The 20,678-nt window shown below is 38.6% G+C and overlaps 1 protein-coding gene across 2 annotated transcripts in view; it reads left to right on the top strand.

Annotated features, from left to right (window-relative positions):
• Positions 1-20,678, top strand: part of SIK3 (SIK family kinase 3) — a 241,643-nt gene that overhangs the window by 121,085 nt on the left and 99,880 nt on the right. For both annotated transcript variants that reach the window (XM_033119067.1, XM_033119066.1), the window contains exons 2-3: positions 7,042-7,158; positions 10,377-10,440. In XM_033119067.1, the coding sequence (XP_032974958.1) occupies positions 7,042-7,158; positions 10,377-10,440 (181 nt within the window). The remainder of the gene's footprint in view (positions 1-7,041; positions 7,159-10,376; positions 10,441-20,678) is intronic.

The raw sequence follows: 20,678 nt of genomic DNA, 5'->3' as shown, positions 1-20,678 counted from the left end.
TGCAAGTGAATAATTGCCCATTGTGAAGAAACCTGTCCTGTGGGAGACCCTGCTCCTGCGCCATTTGTCATGCGAGGCAGCCTGCTGGGTCTCTGGTCCCCCTCCCCGCATAAGAACGCAGGATATGGCTAGGCCAAAAAGGAACACCCATGGAGCCATAGGTAGGGGAGTCACACCACTATTGTCTCACTGGCGGCTGGAGTCACATGACCTGCAACCTGCTGCCCACTTTTCTGCCTGCCAACCGACCGACTCAGCTGACTCTCTCGACTCACCAGCACAGCCGCAGCAGTTATATCAGTGGCTAATTGGCTAACTGGTTACAGCTGATGGTCAATTAGCCACAGCTGACGGCCATCTACTACCCAAGCCAGCACCTTTCCACATGAGGCCGAGAGCCTGGAAACTGCTCTCTGGGACTCTGTCCCCACACTCCACACCTATAGGGTCTCACCTTACAATCTACGCGACAAGCGTCTTCTGCGATGGTCCCTTGTCGAGGATCCTGGAGGTGAATGCGGTATCCTGGACACAGCCAGGCTCTCTAGACACAGCCAGGGTTTTTCAGGACACCACCAGTGCTTCTGGGCACAGCCAGACTTCCTGGACCTCTTAGGGTACCACCAGTCTCCTCCTGCCCTCCTAGCAGGTGGTACTGTCGCACTGTAATCACGCTCCAGGGCTGTGGCAACACTTACGGAGGGTGGTGAGCATGCCCGCGTGTCACCGCTTTCACCACCGGGATCCAGGGACGGAACTCCTACCGACGTCTGTAAGCTGAGGCCATGTAGCACGTCCACCCCTAGAATATACTCTGGAACGGGGGAGACATAAACCTTGTAGGTACGAGGGGGAAGCCTTCCTATACCCAGTGGTAAGGAGACGGCTTTCACAGTCACAGTCTTTCCCGTGTAGCCATCAATGCAGATTGCTGGTCCGGGGAACAGTTCTGGGTTCCCATCAACAAGACTGCAGTCTGCGCCAGTGTCAACTAGGGCCAAAACCCTCTGCACATTAGAAGGGGACCAGTGTATAGACAGTTCCAGGTGGGGCCTCCGGTCCCTGCTCGTCCCGTCTGACCGGGTACCTTGGCCCCACCCCTAATCAAGCTGAAAGGAGTCGGCCTCAAGCGGCTGCATGAAGTCCTGGAGGGACACGGGTCGCGCTTTCCCAGACTTCTCCTTTGGGCTTCTCCGGAATTGCTGCTCTGGACGCAACTGTTTCCAAAGTTCCAACAAGAGTGCATTGGGTTGTCGGTCTATTTTTTCTCGATCGACCCCTGCTGCCAGGAGATCACCCACATCTGTGCGCGTGTTACTCTCTGAGGCCCGCGACCTCGCCCCTTTACCTTTGGTTTGGGCTTCCAGGTCTCAACTGCGTGGACCTCCTGTCTTAACTTCCTTCGCCTCCGGCTTTCAGCATCCCCTAGGGTGGCCATGGCAGTTGTAACTTCATGGATCCGTCGCCCTACAAAAGGTGTAAGAATGGCAACCAAGGATCCAAAAGCACTCGCAGGTGCAGTATCCAAAACCAGATCTTTCATGCTGGCTGTAAAATGCTCCTCATCCAGCCCCTTTTGCTTCAAGATTGGCAGGGTTTGGGGTTGAGAGCTACATTGTCTCCACTCCTCCACTTCCTCTGCCTCTGCCTCAGAGTCTCCACTTGTGGGGCCCCTCCTCCAACAGGCGGACCCGAGCTTCCAGCGCCTCCAACCGGGACACCTGGTCCGGCACCTGGGCCATTTCATTAAGCGCATTTTCCGTGTTCAGACTCAAGGCCGTGAGGAACATCCAGCCCACGCGGCCGGCTGTAGCCTTCGCCTCCTCCGGCAACCGCTCAGCCAGAGCCTGCAGGGCCCTCTCCACGCTGGCCGGAGAGTCGCCCATGGCCTCCCACCCGTCCTTGGGGGTCCAACTCCTGAGAACAGTGGCCACCGGACACCACATACTGTGTGGGGGCCACCCGCCCTCCTGCCCAGAGTCAGACTCCATTTCTACCTGGCCGGAATCTTGCTCACCTGCCAGGTGCCTGAGTGGGTGGAGGCCTCGGTGTAAGATGTCTGCAACCCTTGGAGCCTACAGCAGCAGCCCACCAAAAAGCCGGTGATGCCTGCTATGGCCAACAGGGCGGCGTGCCGTCCGGAGGCTCGAGAGGACCACCAATTCACCGAGGGGTCACGTCTCTCCCAGGCAGACTGCGCTCCCCGTCTCTGGTGCTGCTCCCCATGGGCTTCCCGAGACTGCGTTTTCACACGTACAAACTGCTCTACCATCCCTCGGAGATCTTTGGCCGGCGCCATACCCTGCTCGCTGCGCCATTTGTCGTGCGAGGCGGTCTGCGGGGTCTCTGGTCCCACTCCCCACATAAGAACGCAGGATATGGCTAGGCCAAAAAGGAACACCCACGGAGCCATAGGTATGGGAGTCATACCACTGTAGTCTCACTTGGAGGCTGGAGTCACACGACCTACAGCCTGCTGTCCGCTTCTCTGCCTGTCAACTGACCAACCGACTCGACTCCCTGACTCGACTTCCTCACCAACTAGCGAAGCCGAAGCAGCTATATCAGTGGCCAATTGGCTAACTGGTTACAGCTGATGGTCAGTTAGCCACAGCCGACGGCCATCTACTACCCAAGCCAGCACCTTTCCACGTGAGGCTGAGAGCCTGGAAACTCTCTCTGGGACTCTATCCCCACAAACCACTATTTTTTTTCAACTTCATTCCCTCTGAGCATTACTGTGCTTGCAAAAATGAAGTAAGAGTTAAAGGAACTGTGCTTGGAAGTAAGGGGGAAATGGCCATTTTTCCCCTGTGGAATGAATAATAAAGAACTGTGCCTTTAAATTTGGCACAATCTGAATTTATTTATTTTTCCCCATGCCAATTTTAAAAGGAGAGTTTGTTGAATGGAAATATCTTGGGTAGGGAAATTCTTAAGGATTCCCACAATCTGTATCTGTTTAGCAACATATTTGATACAATGCCGTGTTTAATTAATATTAGTGTCAATTCACTAGTCATGCTCTTTGCAAGACAAAAGAATTCTATGTGCTGGTAGAACAGGCAAACTTAAGGAATATACGCCTATGGCCTTTTGGTAATGTGTTGGATGTTTCCTTCTTGTTATGCTTTTCATATGTTAAGTGCAAATGTGTGATTAATAGATTTTCAACACCAATCCAAATACAGTGTTTGAGAGTTTATCTTCTATTTACCTACCAATGTACCTTTTGCTATGGATACAATTTTCAAGCAACTGGTTTGTAAGCTAAAAACCTTTATGATGTATCCTGTAAAAATTCATGATCCTTTGATCTCTTCAGTTATTCTCAAAATAATCATACCTGCTTGCCATCTATCTGACTTGGTAGTTTCTCTGTTTCATTGGTGTTTTTCTGCTTTTTAGATACCTCCACTTTTCAGTTTGCAGCCAAAGTAGGAGCTGAGCTCTCAGAAGTTGCCTTCTCTGTTAAGTGGCTCTAACAGGCACATGTGCCAGGTGACACTGAAGTGTCCTCCTTTGTGGTGTTCGCTAGCTACTATGGCGAGAAGAGCCTGGCCTGTCATGAAGAAGCAGACCGCTCTGTCTCTGGAACAGTCCTCAGGTCAGGTGTTGCTGTGGGTTCCAGCCTGTGGCCCAGTTTGACTTTCCTAAATGGAATGCGTTTTTTCCCAGCTCCATTCCTTCCATGTTCTTCCACATCAGCTGGAAGCAGCTGGTTGGTTCTGAATGCTGCCCACAAATTGTTAGCTATTTTGCTTCTTGTCCCTCCAACTTGACCCCTAAGTTCAGGAATTGATGTGTCTCAGGTACTGGATCATGTTGCTTAGTGACGTAAATCTAATCCTTGCCAAGGAATGCCTGAAGTTCAAGGCTTGATTCTAGAAAAGTCAAATAAATAATAGCAGTACCTGTAATTCATGTATATTGTGTGTCTACCACATGCTAGGCATAATACTGAGCAGGCTGAATGTATTAGCTTAGTTACTCCTCAACAACCTTCAATGTAAGTTCTCTTGTTGCCCACATTTTATGGATAAGGAGCTTAGAAAAATTAAATAATTTGCTCAAGGTTATACATTAAGAAACCATTCCAAGATTTTGAACTCAGGCAACTGGACACCAGAGTCCTTCCTTTTGACACTATATTCAGCTGCTAGGCAGAGCTTCACTTCTCCGTGTCTTGTGGAATCTTGAATCTCACTGAAGAGTACACAGGAATTTGATGTTTATAAAACCTCTCTGTGTCCACCTTCTAAGAACAGATTATACTTAATACAGTTTTCCCTGAAAAGATACATTCCAGTATGTAGAACCATATTCCCTTTATGTGACGTTAGATATACTTGTTATGAAATGTAAAACTGCATTCTAGATACTAGACCACTATCTTTATTAAATTGAAAATATTTATTAAGTATATAATATATGTTATAAGATCTTAATAGCCAACTTTGTTCTCATAGGTAATTAGGTTTGGTTTTCTCTTTACCTTTATGAAAGTCCTGTTGCTTCAGAATGCAAATGAAATTCAGAATGAGTCCACTGTGACTCAGGAGGCCCCACCTCATGACCCTCCCAATTACAGTGCGATTCAAACTCTTGGGGGTGGAAAAGTGCAAAACTCTGGTCAGATGCATTGCAGGCCCTCATTCTGCACCTCCACGCCCCCACCCGTTACTTTTTCTGTGCCATCCGCATGAGCAGAACAGGGGGTTTCAGGCCCAATCCTTGGACAGTTGATCAACAAATCCTGTAGTGCTTCCCAACCTTTTGTGCATAGTGGCACACATAGAAAATGATCCTATTTTCTCTGGGGTTAATAAATGAGGTTCCTTGAGACTGGAGGTAATCCACTGTCACCTACTCCACGGCCTTGGGTACACCTGTAATCTATTTCCAGCACACAGGTGGGAAATGCTCTGCTACGGGCATATGTCTGCGAGTTTCTAAGCTTGTTAAATATATGAAAGTACTCTGTAAACTATAATAAGCTATTCATGTGTAAGACTTTATTAATAATTAATTACTATTAAGAACCAGATATTTGTTCTCTAAAAGGACATTATATACTGTGATTGTGAGTTTTTTGTTTGTTTTGGGGACTGTTCTTAGAGAACCAGGTGCAGATGCCAGACCAATTGCCAGCGTTAAAAGTCTTGTATGTGATTTGGCACAGGGATGAAGAGAAGTACAAATAGTAGTGGACAGGGGTCACATGGTCCAAAACTTTTTATAGGCGAGCAAACAGCTGGTGAGATTTGTTAATGATCCTGCTATTCTCCTCATAAAATTTTCTACCCTCTTTCCTGCCTATCCCAATTCTTTCTCTTCTCAAGTTAGACCTTTGTGAAGTTTTCCCCCATGTCTACTTTTCCCCCCAGGTGAAGATCATACTCTGTCCTCTGTTCTACCTTTTTACCTGTACATAGCTTTATTGATTGTATTTCCAACACTGTCCTGTTGTCTGTTTCACATATTTCTTCCGCTACTATATTGTGAGCTCCTTGAAGTTAAGGCTGTGTCTGAGGAATCTGTGTAGCTCAGGCTACACCCAGCTCATTTGATCACATTCCATCATTGGGTTTAAATGCTCTTTGAATGGAGCTGAGATGGGTGTTCTTGTCCCTGTCTCCTGTTAGTCCTCATTCTAACCTCTGAAATAACTACAAACTAAGTTACTTTTATGCTGCTCATCATACGTTTGAATCATCTGCTCTGTGTAGCTCCACAGTCTTTATTTCTCTGGGCTTTATTTCTCATATTTTGCTTTCCTGGTTTTTCCTTTTTTCTTCAATAAGCTTTCTTTACCTCTTCCAGCGTATAGAATCAGGATTTTTAAAATTGAAACTGGCTAGAATTTATCTAGTCCTGCTCTTTCATCTAGCTAATATTTGTTGATTACATATTGATTAATTGAAACTGACATATAGAAAGGTTTTGGGGCACCACAATATTTTGAGTATTTCACTAAAAATAAAGAGGAAGTTTAGATTTAGTAGATTTTAAAAAAAGTCCTTCATCTTTCATTCTGTTTTAAAATATATGTGTTGTTGGGTATCTTAAGAATAGTGAGCAAAATAAAAAGATGTTTTATGCTGTAGCTGTGTATATACCGTACAGAAAGATCTTCAGATTTTTATAGCTGTATCATTAAGAATTTGACTCTAAAGCAAGCCTCCTGAGCTTTAATCCTGGATCTGCTACATGCAAATGTAAATTACTTTATCTTGGGTAAATTTCTTAATCTCTCTGTATCTCAATCTCTATATTTGTAGAACAAGGTTAATAATAATATGGGGGTGTTGTGAAGTTTAAATGAGTTAATACTTGCAAAGCACTAAGAATTATGCCTGACACACAGTAAATGTTCAGTATCTGGTAACTGCTGCTGCCACCCCCACTGCCACCACCATCACCATGACCATTACTGAGTTAGTTATACAAGCTCCTGGTGAGATGTGAGATGCATGTTTGGAATTTCTGGTTGAACTTTACTAAGTCATCCTTTACGTACAATATAATCTTCTTGTCTTTTTTTTTTTTTTTTAAGATTTTTTTGGGGAAGGGGAACAGGACTTTATTGGGGAACAGTGTGTACTTCCAGGACTTTTCCAAGTCAAGTTGTTGTCCTTTCAATCTTAGTTGTGGAGGGTGCCGTTCAGTTTCAAGTTGTCCTTTCAGTCTTAGTTGTGGAGGGCGCAGCTCAGCTCCAGGTTCAGTTGCCAGTGCTAGTTGCAGGGGAAGCTGCCCACCATCCCTTGCGGGACTTGAGGAATCGAACTGGCAACCTTGTGGTTGAGAGCCCACTGGCCCATGTGGGAATCGAACCCTCAGCCTTCGGAGTTAGGAGCATGGAGCTCTAACCGCCTGAGCCACCGGGCAAAAGAGTATATTCATTTTCTTCATTGACATTCTGTAAATAAAATACTGGCAGCTTGTATTTTGTGAAATATAATGTCTTAAAGTGGATTTTATTTTTCTTAGTAAACTCCTTTTAATAATGCATCAGAGTAAGTTTTCTTCCTGTGTTATCAGGTTGCTATCAAGATCATAGACAAGACCCAGCTTGACGAAGAGAACTTGAAGAAGATTTTCCGGGAAGTTCAAATTATGAAGATGCTTTGCCACCCCCATATCATCAGGCTTTACCAGGTAGGGTGACTACTGGTGTAGTGTATGGCAACAAAAAAACCAACCTTTGAAGAAAAGGTGGGTGGGCGAACATCTGCACCTTCTTTTATTTCTGTGTTCATATGTTCATTCTACTATTTCCCCCACCCCTTTTTTCCCCCAACTCAGTACTCATGTTTACTCTGGCTATTTATTACTGAGGTTTACCTTACCCACATAGATGTTTTTAATTTGTTTTTTAAAACTCTGATGCCATTCTTAGTGAGAATTACACAAAAAGAATATGCGGAATATGATGAGAACTTATTTATTTAGGTCAGAATCCTAAAACAGAATGGGAAACCCAAAAGGTATAGGATTTTGAGAGATGAAAAGCTAGAGACAAATGTAACATTATTTAAATACTAATTTCTGCGATAACATTATGAATTATGATAGCAAAGGACATTTTAAGATGGCCTCTTGCATCAGTCAGAACCTGCCTCCTTTCTATTCTAGTAGGGTCCTGTCCTGACTTAGTTTTTAGTTTTCCAAGGTAGCGTTTGATTATTTTGATAGCCAAGAGATTTCAGTTTGTGTAATGGAAGAGGTTTCTAATCTAGTTTTCTTACCTTCCCAAGAAACATGCGTATTCCATGCCATAATCAAACATGATTCCCTAACCTTACTGCAAAAGCAGTAAATCTAATGGCTGGAATTTCAAGCCAGAAAGGAGGGGAGGATCTTGCCATGGTGGTGGAAGAGATATTTTGGGAGAGGTGGGGCTTTGGGGGTGCTTCTCAAATTGCACTGTGTTGGCAGCCACAAGCTGTGCGTCTGCATAGAGCCAGTCTTGCTTATTGCTTTCTACCAGAACAGCTATCACCTAGATCTGCAGGAAGTGGTCACCCACTCTGTTCATGTGCTGCTGTTAGTCTGCAATAAATGGTTACTGGCCCAGACGTGGAGAAAGTACATCCAGGGCACAACAGGCAAGCTCTCATAGTCATTTAGTTTTATGGAAAAGAAAGCATGTCATGATATTAGTATGTGTGGTTAAGGCTACAGCCTTAGGGCTCTTCTCTGGCATCAGCTGCTCACAAAATGAAATGAATTAGATCAGCAGGAGCCGACTTGTTGAAATTTATCAGACTAACTTGTGTTGAACCACACCTACATTGTGCCCCAGAAGCAAGCCTATGAAAGCTTTCTGATGTTGCCTGAAGACCTGTATCTGCAAACTCAGAGGTGTCTCACCTTTGCTTCCTTCCTATCCTTACAGACTGAGTAAAGTTCTTGATCTCACTTTTTAAAATAAATCATCTTTAAATAATTGTATGGCTTCTTAAGGCTGACCTTTCTCAAGAAGTTAACTTACAGGTATTAACATAATAACTGAATTCTGCACCTTACTTACCCAAAATTTCATTAGCCTTTAAGAATTTCCATACTTAAAGCCCTGGCTTTGAACAATGCCGTCTTTTAAGCTTTAATTTTACTCTCTGGCAGCTGGTATTGTTAATTGGAGATTCTGAGCTGCTAAGGTGAATGGCTGTCAGATTGTCTTCATATAATATCAGGTAATTTTCAGGTCATTTGCCAAAGCTTCAGTCCCCTCAGGTTTATAGAATGAGCCAAATACAGGAAACTATATAGAAAAGTTTTTGAACTCCTGAAAAATTTAATAATAAAAGAATATTTGCAATCAGTGAAAGGCCTGGGGGTACAAAAGTGTACATATACAGTATCATTTGTTTTTTCTTTTATTTTTTTTCTAAACATGCATATATTTAGAGCACTTTTTGTTATATAAATCAACATATAGAGAGAGCTTGGAAGCAATACATGTAACAAATAATGGGTTAATATCACCAGTATATGTAGAGTTTTTAAAAATCAAAGAGTAAAAAAGAATGATAGTTATTAGATTGGGAAATTAATGTGCACTTATATAATGGAGTACCATGAAACCAGTGGAAAGAAGAGATAGATTACTGTTATAACATAATGCAAAGTATTGTTATATGGTAGTAATGTGTAAAGATGTCAAAGATAAAGAAACTGGGAAATAACTTAAAGTAATTAACTGTGAGTATAGTGAAAGTCCAGAGCTATATTGCCTAATATGATAACCACTAGCCACACATGGCTCTTCAGTATTAAAATATGGCTAGAGTGAATGAGGAACTGAAGTTTTAATTTTATTTAAATTAATTTGAATGTAAAAACTGAAGCAGTTTACAATTTAAACAACTTTGAAATAATATTTTGGACATTGGGATAAATAAAAATTTTTATTAAAATTTCACTTTTTTTTTACTGTTTAATGTGGCTACTAGAAAAGTTAAAATCATGTATGAGGATCATTATATTTCTATTGGACAGCACTGTCCTAGAATGATATAGAATAAGCTATTAACAGTATTTCCTCTGGGGAATAAAACAGAGGGGGTTGGGAAGAGGAAAACCTTTGGTCTTTTGTTCATATACTAGGTATTTAAAATGTTTATAATGAGCGTATATACTCATATATTACTTTAAAAATATTTAATGAAAAAGATAAAAGGGAAGAAAGGACTGAATGAAAAAGGTAGAAAGGAAGAAAGGACTGATACACTACAACTAATTAAAAAAGTACTAAATATTAGCAAAATATATTTTTATTATATATAACAATTATTATGTTTACATAATTATATATTATATGTTTATGTAATTACAATTATAATATATTAAATATATTTGTTATATATAAAAAATATAGTATTAGCAAAATAGAGACCAAGACAAACTACAAATGAGTAGTTTATATACTGGATTTCTGTGCTGTTTTTGAGTGATTCCCATTTTTTCCCCTATGGCTTATTTTTTTTTTTTTTTTTTTGGTTGGAGGTTTTGGGGCGACACTTTGAGCTTCAAGTGATCAATGTTAAATGTGAACTTTTTGGTTCTTGGCAGATTCTTGATTCTCAGTTTTGTGGAACTTAAGAGATTGCAGAGTTTTCGTGGAACAACAAAAGGACGGTTTCTCTCAAGCAGTAAATACTTCCTACTTCGAAGAACTCAGATGCATACCTATTTTCCCCCTTTTATCTTAGTAACATGTATATCTATCCCGTCCCACCAATGTTTTAAGTTTCCTTTAAGCAGTAATGGTTATTAATATTTCAAATGACAAAAGAAGAGTCATTAGTTTCTCTTCCTATGATGTGAGCCTGTCATTTGTGTCACTGTCTGTCACTTTCCTGCCTTTGCACCAGGTTATGGAGACAGAACGGATGATTTATCTGGTGACAGAATATGCTAGTGGAGGGGAAATATTTGGTAAGTACATTTATTGCATTCTTTAAACAGCTATTGAGCACGCTATGGCAAACCTAAAATAGCTAGCTGTTCGATGCCTTTGTCACTTGAGCAGCTGTCACTTGATGCTGTCCTTCAGGGCTGTCATTTTCTATCAACAAAGTAATTTTAATTATTTTTGATTCACCTATTTAAATCTCTTCACCATCTTCATTTCCTTAGCAAAGGTGTTTTGTTTATTTCAGTCAGGTGCTAACAGTTGAGATTAAAGATTTCCAAGAGCAAACATCCCTTCTGAACATGTGACTGAGGGGCTGTCTGATTGCCAGACTCTAACTGGGGTTACCAAGTATGACAGAACTCCCACAAGTGTGTGGGCCTCTGTTGTGTGAGAAAGAGCCACTTGGAGCAGTCTCACCCTAATGCATTCTTTAAACTTCGTTTAAATAGAACATGTAACTATATTCCTTACCATGTGTTCACAGTTCCCTTTGACGATTCTTGTAACTTTGGAGGTTCTGTCTTCCGTAGCTATTTCTTTTTCTCGAACACAACATCAGAATTAAACAGCAGAATTTATTACCAGGAAATCTGACTTTTTCAGGTGGTAAAAACTGCTCCCCCCCCCTTTTTTTTTTTGGTAACAGTAATAAGTGGAGCCAAGTAGAGTAAAGGCTAAACTTGCAAATCTAGATTGTCATGTCTTTTCATTTTTAAAAAATAATAATTTATTTTTCAATTTGTCTTTTTAATTTTGTTTTCCTTTTGGCAAGTAACTACAGAGAAAGGTTCTTAAATTCTTTAGATTTATGTAGCTTATTTTTGGGGTTTTGTTTTGGTTTAAATATGGGTGGTAATGAGGTTTTTTTATTTTTTAAATATTGGCCCTTACTAATTTAAAATATATTTACAGGCATGAAATTGCTTTTAAAGTGGAATCTTTTATTAAGGATTGGTCAGTTGTGACTATGGATTTTTTGGTATGTTAAACATTCCCCAGAACTCTTACCATTTTGTGTCTAAGAATCTTCAGGATAAATGTGAGCCTTTTAAAAAGAGGTGTCATTATTTCTTTTTTCTTTCTTTTTTTTTTTAAGGAGAGCACAGCTCCCAGTGGCCCATGTGGGGACTGAACCGGCAACCTTGGTGTTATTAGCACCATGCTCTAACCAACTGAGCTAACCGGCCACGTCCGTCATTATTTCTTAATAATAATTTTAATTGGCTTTGTATATGTAATTATGCACAATGTTAATCTTTGAAGAAAACAGGCCGTGTCATCTTAATGTTCATAATAATAATAAAAAGCAAATATAATACACATCAGATCCACTTTGCTTTTTAGGAAAACAGATTTTTAAAAGTACAGAAAGGATAACAATTCCCTAGTCATAGACTCTTTGTGGGAATGTAGCTCAAGGCATGAAGAAACAGAATAGTACTTTTCATAGTATTATTTAAAAAGATCTAGATGAGGAAGAGAATGATGTATTACCTTAAGAAGTCATTGTGACTGCCATAGGGCTATAACTGTTTCATGAGCTCCAATTTTTAAAAGTATCTGTATAAAGGATGAAAGAATGGGCTTAATTAGGAACCTGAGCATTGGAGACAGTTAGATTTGCTTTTGAATCAGATCTTTGCCACCTTTTGCTGCTTTACTTGGAGCAAGTTGCTAGATTCTGGGACTCAGTATAATTGTCTGTAAAAGTAAGATCTGTAATAGCTGCTGCACAGTTGCAAAGATTAAATGAGATAACATATATAGAGCCCTAGCAGTTTGCTTTCTTCACCTCCATGTTAAAGAACAAATGGGAGATCAACTTCTGGCAGGAAGTGTTTCCCCGAAAATAAGACCATAGCCGGATATTCAGCTCTAATGTGTCTTTTGGAGCAAAAATTAATATAAAACCCGATATTATATTATATATTATATTATATTATACCTGGTCTTATAGTAAAATAAGACTGGGTCTTATATTAATTTTTGCTCCAAAAGACGCATTAGAGCTGATTGTCCGGCTAGGTCTTATTTTCGGGGAAACATGGTAGCGTGAGAAAAACAAAAAAACCCAGCCATTTGAAGTTTTAGGAAATGGTCCTAAGGGTCAACAGCAAATAAACATTTATTCAAAAACATCTATAAAAATTTGACAAGCAGTGAGAGAGTCTGGACTTTTAAAAGTAGTAGTGCTTCATCCTTCCCCCTTGCCCGTTCAGTGAGGTAGAGATTCCACTCGGGACTGTTGTAGTCCAAATACAGTCCCCCACTCTCATTCCCCCAACCTAACTTAACAGCTTTCTTCCCTGAGGTGTAGGATACCAGCATTTCGCATTCTTGCCCAGCTACCTGCTGCGACTGCTAAGTCCTGGGTAAGTGATTTGAGGACTGGGGACTCCTCTCTTCCACCCATCTCCCATTTACGGAGTTCGGCTGTGGCATGCTGAGAATACTGGGGCTCAGATTACTTTTGCCTCAGTTTGTAAGTTGGTGGTTCCATCCCAAGAGAGGCAAGCTGGGAAGATCTCAGGCTGCAACCCCTCTCCTTCCACTGAGCTCTTAGCCCCTAGAGTGGGGGTGTCACTCAGAGAGAACTTTGCCATTGTCTGCATACCCAGCTTCAGAGCCCTGGCTCAGAAATTTGCCCAAAGGGAGAAACATACCATAAAACAACTCTTAATTTCTTCCCAAAGGAACTAACTTCATTTGCAACAGAGAATGAAATTCAAATCTAAAGACACCTAAAGAACAGTAGAGGTCGTAGTAAAAGTCATTTAAGAGGAGATTCAAGAGACAGGCTAAACTGTAGACCAGCTAGTTTGCTGGAGAGAACCAGAGAATAATGCACAAGAAATTTCCTGAAGTCAGAACAAAAATCAAACACTGATCTCAGAAACTATTGCTTCAAAGGAACCAGAATTTGATTGGATTGTTTATAGACCAATTTATGCCCCAGGGCATTGTTGAAAACAATAGAGCAACCAGCCAGCAATTATTCGAGTTTAACAGCTGGGTGTGGTCAAGGAAAGATAGGAAGAGAGCCCTGCCCAAGCCTTGGTGATCCAGTGATCTGAGAATAAGTGAAATATACCAAATCTCCCTCCTTGAGGAACAGCATCGGAAGCTGAACACTTATGTATGGGGGAATAAACTTCACTTAAACCATTCAGCCAGTCATTAAACAAATAAACAAGCAATAACAATAACATGCTCCAGAAGGGTAGCAGTATACCAGTACCCAGAGGTGCTACAACATATTATCTAAAATGTCTAGTTTCCAACAATAAGAAAAAACTACAAGGCATACACAGAAACAGGAAAGTGTGACCCATACGCTGGAAAAAAAAGCAGGCACAGAAACTGCCTGTCAGAGAGACCAGATAATCAGATTTATCATAAAAACACTTTAAAGTAGCCATTATGACACGTTCACAAAAACAAAGGAACTCACAATTAAAGTAGTAAATGAAGATAATGATAATACCAAATAGAGAATGTCAGTGAAGAGATAAAAATTATTAAAAAAAGAACAAAATGGAAATTTGGAATTGAAAAGTAAAATAATTGATATAAAAATATTCATTAAAGAGGCTTACTGTAGATTTGAACTGGCAGAAGTGAATTTGATAATAGACATTATGCAAGGTGAAGATTAGAGAGAAAACCAAATTAAGAACAATGAATAGAGCCTCAGAGAAATGTCGGACACTGTCAAGTGCGACAGCATATATATATATTGGGAGTACCAGAAGAGAGAGAAAAAGGAACAGGAAAAAATATGCAAGGAAATGACTGTAAACTTCACATTTATTGAAAAACAAAAACCTGTAGGTCCAGAAAGCCCAACAATATCTAAGTAGGATTAAACACCAAGAGACCCACAAACCTATACATCATAGTACGAATAGTGAAAGTTATAAACAAGGAGAAACTATTGAAAGCACGGAGAGAAAAATGATGTGTCACTAAAAGGGAACCCTGTAAGATTAACAGCGGATTTTCCAGCAGAAACAATGGAGGCCAGATGGATGACATTTTAAAAGTGCTCAAAAAAACCCAAGAACAAACTATTAACCAAAATCCTGCATCAAAAATGAAGGTGAAATACTTTTTCAGATAATCAAAACCTGAATTTGCTGTCCTCACAGACCCACCTTACAAGAAATACTAAAGGAAGTTCTTCATGGTGAAATCCCTGAAGGTGGTAATTTAAGTCCACACAAAACACAGGAAGTACCAATAAAGGTAATATTGTAATTATAAAAGACAGAAGAGATCAATACTTTTCTCCTTTCTTCTTTTAACCTATTTAAAAATCAGTTATATGAAATTATATATTATATAAATAATATGTAATGAATTGTTAGGCCTGTAATGTAATATATGTGTAATGTACTTACCACTAACAGCACAAAGGAGGTATGTGTGAGAAAAACTTCATTGGATCAAGGAAATCACTACAGATAGTAAAGAAATAATTATAACAATGTGTTGCTGGATTTCAACATTAATTGATGTAATGTTTATTAAAAAATACTATAGAAGGGGGTAAAACAAATAGAGCTATACAAAAAAAGGCATGAAATATATAGAAAACAAAAACTAAAATAGTAGACATAATTCCAACTATATCAGTATTAAGTGTAATTGGATCTAATAATCTAAAGAAGAGGCAATGATTGTTAGACTAAATAAAAACACATGATTCATCAGTATGTTGTCTACAGGAGACGTTATTTAAATTCAAAGCTACAAATAGACTGAAATTGTAAAAGGATATGGAAAAAGATATATCATGCAAATAACAAAAGCTGCACTGGCTGTGCTGATATCAGACAGAATAAACTTTAAAACAAAAAAGACCTTTTCTCTACTTGCTAGGGATAAAGAGGGACATTGTATAATGATAAATGGGTCAATACAGTAGGAAAATGAAACAGTTATAAACATATGTGTCTAATAATAGAGCACCAAAACATGACACAAAAACTGACAGAAATGAAGGGAGAAATAAAGATAATAGTTGGAGGATTCAATACCCTATTTGCAATATTGGATAGAAAAACTAAACGCAAGATCAAAAAGGAAAATAAGACTTGAATAACATTATAAATCAACTAGACATAATAGACATCAATAGAGTACTCACCAACACAATAGACATGCTTCTCAAGTACACACAGAACATTCTCGAGGATAAGACTATATACTAAGCCATAAAACATACCTGCATAAGTGTTAAAAGTTAACAATAATAAAATGTATTTTGCAACCGCCGTAGAACGGAATTAGAAATGAATAACAGGAAAACATTTGGGGAACTCATATATATGTGAAAACTAAATAATATCTTTAAAGTAAGCAATGGGTCAAAAGAAATCAAAGTGAATTCAGAAAATACTTTGAGATGAATGAAACTAAAGACACAACATATCAAAACGTATGGGAAGTTTATAGCTGTAAAATGCCTATAACAAGAAAGATCAACTACTTAGTCTTTTACCTTATGACATTGGAAAAGGAAGAGCAAACCAAACCTAAACCAAGCTGAAGGAAGGAAATTAATAAATATTGTAGCAGAAATTAATAAAATTAAGAACAGAAAAACAATAGAGAAAAATCATTAAAACCAAAATGTGGTTCTTTGAAAAGTTCAATAAAATTGACAAATATTTAGCTAGATGGACCAAGGAACAAAGAAAGGCTCAAATTACTAGAGTCAGAAAGGAAAGAGGGGGCATTAATACTAACCCTAAAGAAATACAAATTATTATAAAGGAATACCTGAACAAGTATACACAAACAAATCGGTTAACTTAGATTAAAATGGACAAATTCCTAGAAAGACACAAAATATTGAAACTGACTCAAGAAGAAATAGACAATCTGAATAGACAAGTGAAGAGATTGAAGCAGCAATCAAAAAACTTCCATAAAGTCTAGACCCAAATGGCATCACTGCTTTAATTCTACCAAACATTAAAGAACTAATATCAATTCTTCACAAACTCCTAAAAAAATAGAAGAGGAGGGAACACTTCCCAATTCTATGAGGTCAGCATTACCCTAATATCAATACCAGACGAAGACACCATACAAAAACTACAGGCCAGTATCTGTATGACTATGGATGCAAAAATTCTTAACAAAATTCATTTATGAATGAAATCCCGCAACATATAAAAAGAATTGTACACTATGACCAAGCAGAATTTATCTTAGGACTGCAAGGTAGGTTCACCAAACTAAAACCCATTAATGTAATACATCATATCAGTAAAGAAAAAACAAATGTCACGATCATCTCAATAGGTGCAGAAAAATCAGTTGTCACACTCCAACACCATTTAATGGTAAAAACATTTAACAAACTAGAAATAGAAGGAAACTTCCTTAATCTAATAAAGGATCTCTGAAAAATCCACAGTTAACCTCATATTTAATGGTGAACGACTAGATGTTTTCCCTATCAGATGAGGAATAAGAAAGATTTCGTCTCTCTCCACTTCTATTTAAACTTTGTACTGGAGGTCCTAGCCTCATCAATTAGGCAGCAAAGAGAGGCACCTAGATTGCAAAGGAAGAAGTAAAATTAACTATTCACAGATGTCATGATCTTATATATAGAAAATCCTAATGAATCCACTAAAAAACTATGAGAACTATGTAAGATTTTAGCAAGGTTGCAGGATACAAGAGCAATATATGCAAATCACTTGCATTTCTATACTCTTACAGTAAACAATCTGAAAATGAAATATGTAAAACAATTCAGTTTACAATAGCATCAAAAAGAATAAAATACTTAGGAATAAATTTAATAAAGAAGTGTAAGTCTTATACTCTGAAAAGTACAAAAAAGTCCAAAAAAATTTTGAAAGAAATTTAAGAAGATCTAAATCATTGGAAAAACATCTCATATCTGTAGATTTTAGTCCTAACATTGATAAGATGGCAGTACTGCTCAAGTTGATGTACAAATGCAGTGCAATCCCCATCAGAATCTAAGCTGACATTTTGTAGAAACTGATTTTGTAATAAACTGATTCTAAAATACTTATGGAATTGCAAGGACCCAGAATAGCCAAAACAGTCTTGAAAAAGAACAAAGTAGATTGGAGTGATGCAGCTACAAGTCAAGGAAAAATGGCAGCCACCAAAGCGAAAAGGCATAGAAAAGATTCTCCCACAGAGCCTACAGATAGAGCGGGGCCCTGCCTATACCTGATTTCTTGCTTCCTGAACTGAGTGAATAAATTACAGTTTTTTTATTTTATTTTTTATTTTTTTATTTTTACCCCATATCCATTTAATAAGTAACAAAAATAGATAAACAGTCAATTTATACACAAGAAAATTTCTATTACTGAAGCAGTTATGGAACACAGAAAAAGACATTTCACCAGCTAATTTGGTGAGGTGTACATAGCCCTGAATCCACAAGCACAATGCAGGCAATTTATTTTTAAGAAACTTAGACTGTATAAGAAATCCTATAATCATCTCAAAAGATTCTGGGAGAAAAAATGTTTTTATAATTTAACACCCCTTCCTTATTTTTCATAAGTGCTAGGGAGCTAAGATAGAAGGAAGGTGCTAAGATGGAAAGAAGGTAGATAAAAACATCTTCCAGAAACCTAAATCAAAAAGTCATACTCATTAGGGAAACTTTGTAAGCATTCTCATTAAACTCAAAAACATGATAAAGTTGTCTGTTATTAATGCTATTGTTCCACACGGTTCTGGGGAACCTCACAAATTTAATAAGTCAGACAACTTAACAAGTTACTTTAACATGTATATCTGATGTGGGGAGGACAGCTTACCTGTGAGGTTGGCCAGGTAAATACTTAGTTTACCTTCCTACTAGGGAAAACTACATCAATTGCCATTTATGTGTTAGCATTGTACAAATGGCTTATGTTGCTATTGTTTTGAATTTTGAATAATGGAATGCCTTAAGGAAATCACTGTAATGTGAGGACTATTGTATCCATCACCATTTCTGTGTAACAAAAGACCACAAAATCTCAGAAAAGAATATGACCATTTATCTTTATTCTCATAGGTCCATGGGTCAGCTTAGGGTAGCTCTACTTCAAGCTGCAAGTTTGCAGGTTGACCAGAATGACTCTGCTCCATGTATCTATGTTGTTTTCAGGGCAGTGGCAGAAGCAGAATTAAGATAAGCAGAAACATGAGATGCTTCTAAGGCTTAGTCAGAACTAGTATACTGTCCTTTCCATTGGTCAAAGACAATCACGTAGCCAATCCCAATGAAATTACAGTTTTTTAAAGCTACCAACTTTGTGGCCATTTGTTTTGGCAGCCCTAGGAAACTAATACAGATGAGGACAGGATTTTGGCATAAGCTCAGAATATCTTCCCATAACATAGTAATCATTTATAAGGGGGATAATCACTTACTACGTGGCAGAACTGGCAGACACCAACCCGATCAAGAGATTAATATTAACATCGTGTGGTGAAGGCTTTAAAGATGTAGCGCAAGAACTGCAATCTTGGGACATTTGCTGGAAATAAGTAGGTGGGAGCAAGGTATGCTGTAGCACGTTCAAAAGATTTCAGGATGAGAACATGGTATATTTTACATTTCTTAAGTTGTTTAGCATGGTTTAAATATAGGCTGCATGTAAGAAAATGGCCGGAAATGAGGCTGGTAAGATAGGAAAGGCTCAATAGTGAAGGGCTTTGTGTGAGTTCTCAGACTTCAAAAATCCCCTATCACATCCTCATTGCACTATATCCTTTCTTAGTAGTACTTACATAAGTCGTAGTTTTACATTTATTGTTGTAATTGATGGTTTCTGTCTCCACCAGACAACAAACTCAGGAAGTTTAGGAGTCATGTTTCTTTTTGCTCACCATTGTATCCCTATGTCTCTTCTTGCTCTCCAGTTTATACTGTTAGACTCAAATATTTACTGAGGGAAACAATCAGTAACTGTTTATTGAATGAATGAGTGAATGAATGAGTGAACCACTGTGTAAAAGAATTGAATTTTACCTTTAAGTATTGCCATATGAGGAAGAATTGGGATGGAACATACCAAAACTAGTTAGGAAGCTGTACGATAATATTTGAGAATGAGGAGGTATTGAAGTAAGGTAGTGCCTTCACAGTAGTCTTGCAATATAGGTTTTTGTCATCATTTTACAAAGAAACTGAGGTTCAAGGAAGCTAAATAATTTGCCTAAGGTCATATAATTAATCAGTGATAGAGCTGAGATTTAACCCAAGGACTCTGACTCCAGAGTACATGTTCTTTCCCATTCACTGGGTTGAAGAATCAGTTCTTCCATACAAAAGGACTTCAACTAAGTGTTTCTGGGAGGATTTTTTTTATTACAAATACAAGCCAAGTTTCTGTTTTGGAAATTTAGGTCATGGACATAGCAGCAAAACAATCTTAATATGAAGTATTTTTTACCCTCCTGTTACTAAATACCCATGGAAAGAAAGGGTAAGACAGATTTTCTTAGAAGAGTATTATTACTGTGAGATTTAGGCACAGACAGTTGCTTGATTACAGAATTAATATTTATTAATTAGCATTTCATCTACTTATATAATAATGACTCCATCTTCTCCCCTCAAGGTTTTTTATTTCATCATTGTTTATGCAAAAGAATTCACCAATATTCCTAAAATTTTAGATTACTTAGGCATATCAATGGGTTACTAAACTTTTTGAAAGTCACAGTGCTAGGTAAAGGAGAAAATGAGTAGGAGGATATTAAGATGATGTTTAGATCTCTGACCCTGTTATTGGTATGAGTGGTAATATCGTTTATTGAGATGGAGAATGCCAGGGTTAAACAAATTGGATGAACTGTGTTGTTTTAGACATACGGAGTTTGAGGCACCAGTTAGATGAAAGTTGTCCATTAAGTAATTGGATATATTAGTCTGGAAATCAGAGATAAAATGGAGCCCAGGCATATTGTTTCCATCAGCAGATAGATGGTACTTAGTAATCAATATGGGGTAATGCAGAAAGGGATAGGCTTAAGGATGAAACCCTTAGTACCGTCAGTATTTAAGTTGAAAGTAAGGCCATGAAGTATATGAAAAAGCTGCTGTTGATGAAATAAGAGCATGGTATTATAAAAAACAAGGAAAATAGGAATTTCAAAAAAGAGCAGTTTTAAAAGCTACAGAAAAGTAAAATGTGATAAGGGCTGAAAGGTGGCCTCGGTCTTTGTGACAAAGATGTTCTCAGTGCTGTTAAAGAGA

The sequence above is a fragment of the Rhinolophus ferrumequinum genome, chromosome 11 (genome assembly GCF_004115265.2).
Source record: "Rhinolophus ferrumequinum isolate MPI-CBG mRhiFer1 chromosome 11, mRhiFer1_v1.p, whole genome shotgun sequence".
Taxonomy (NCBI): Eukaryota; Metazoa; Chordata; class Mammalia; order Chiroptera; family Rhinolophidae; genus Rhinolophus; species Rhinolophus ferrumequinum.
This window is presented reverse-complemented; position numbering and strand designations above follow the sequence as displayed.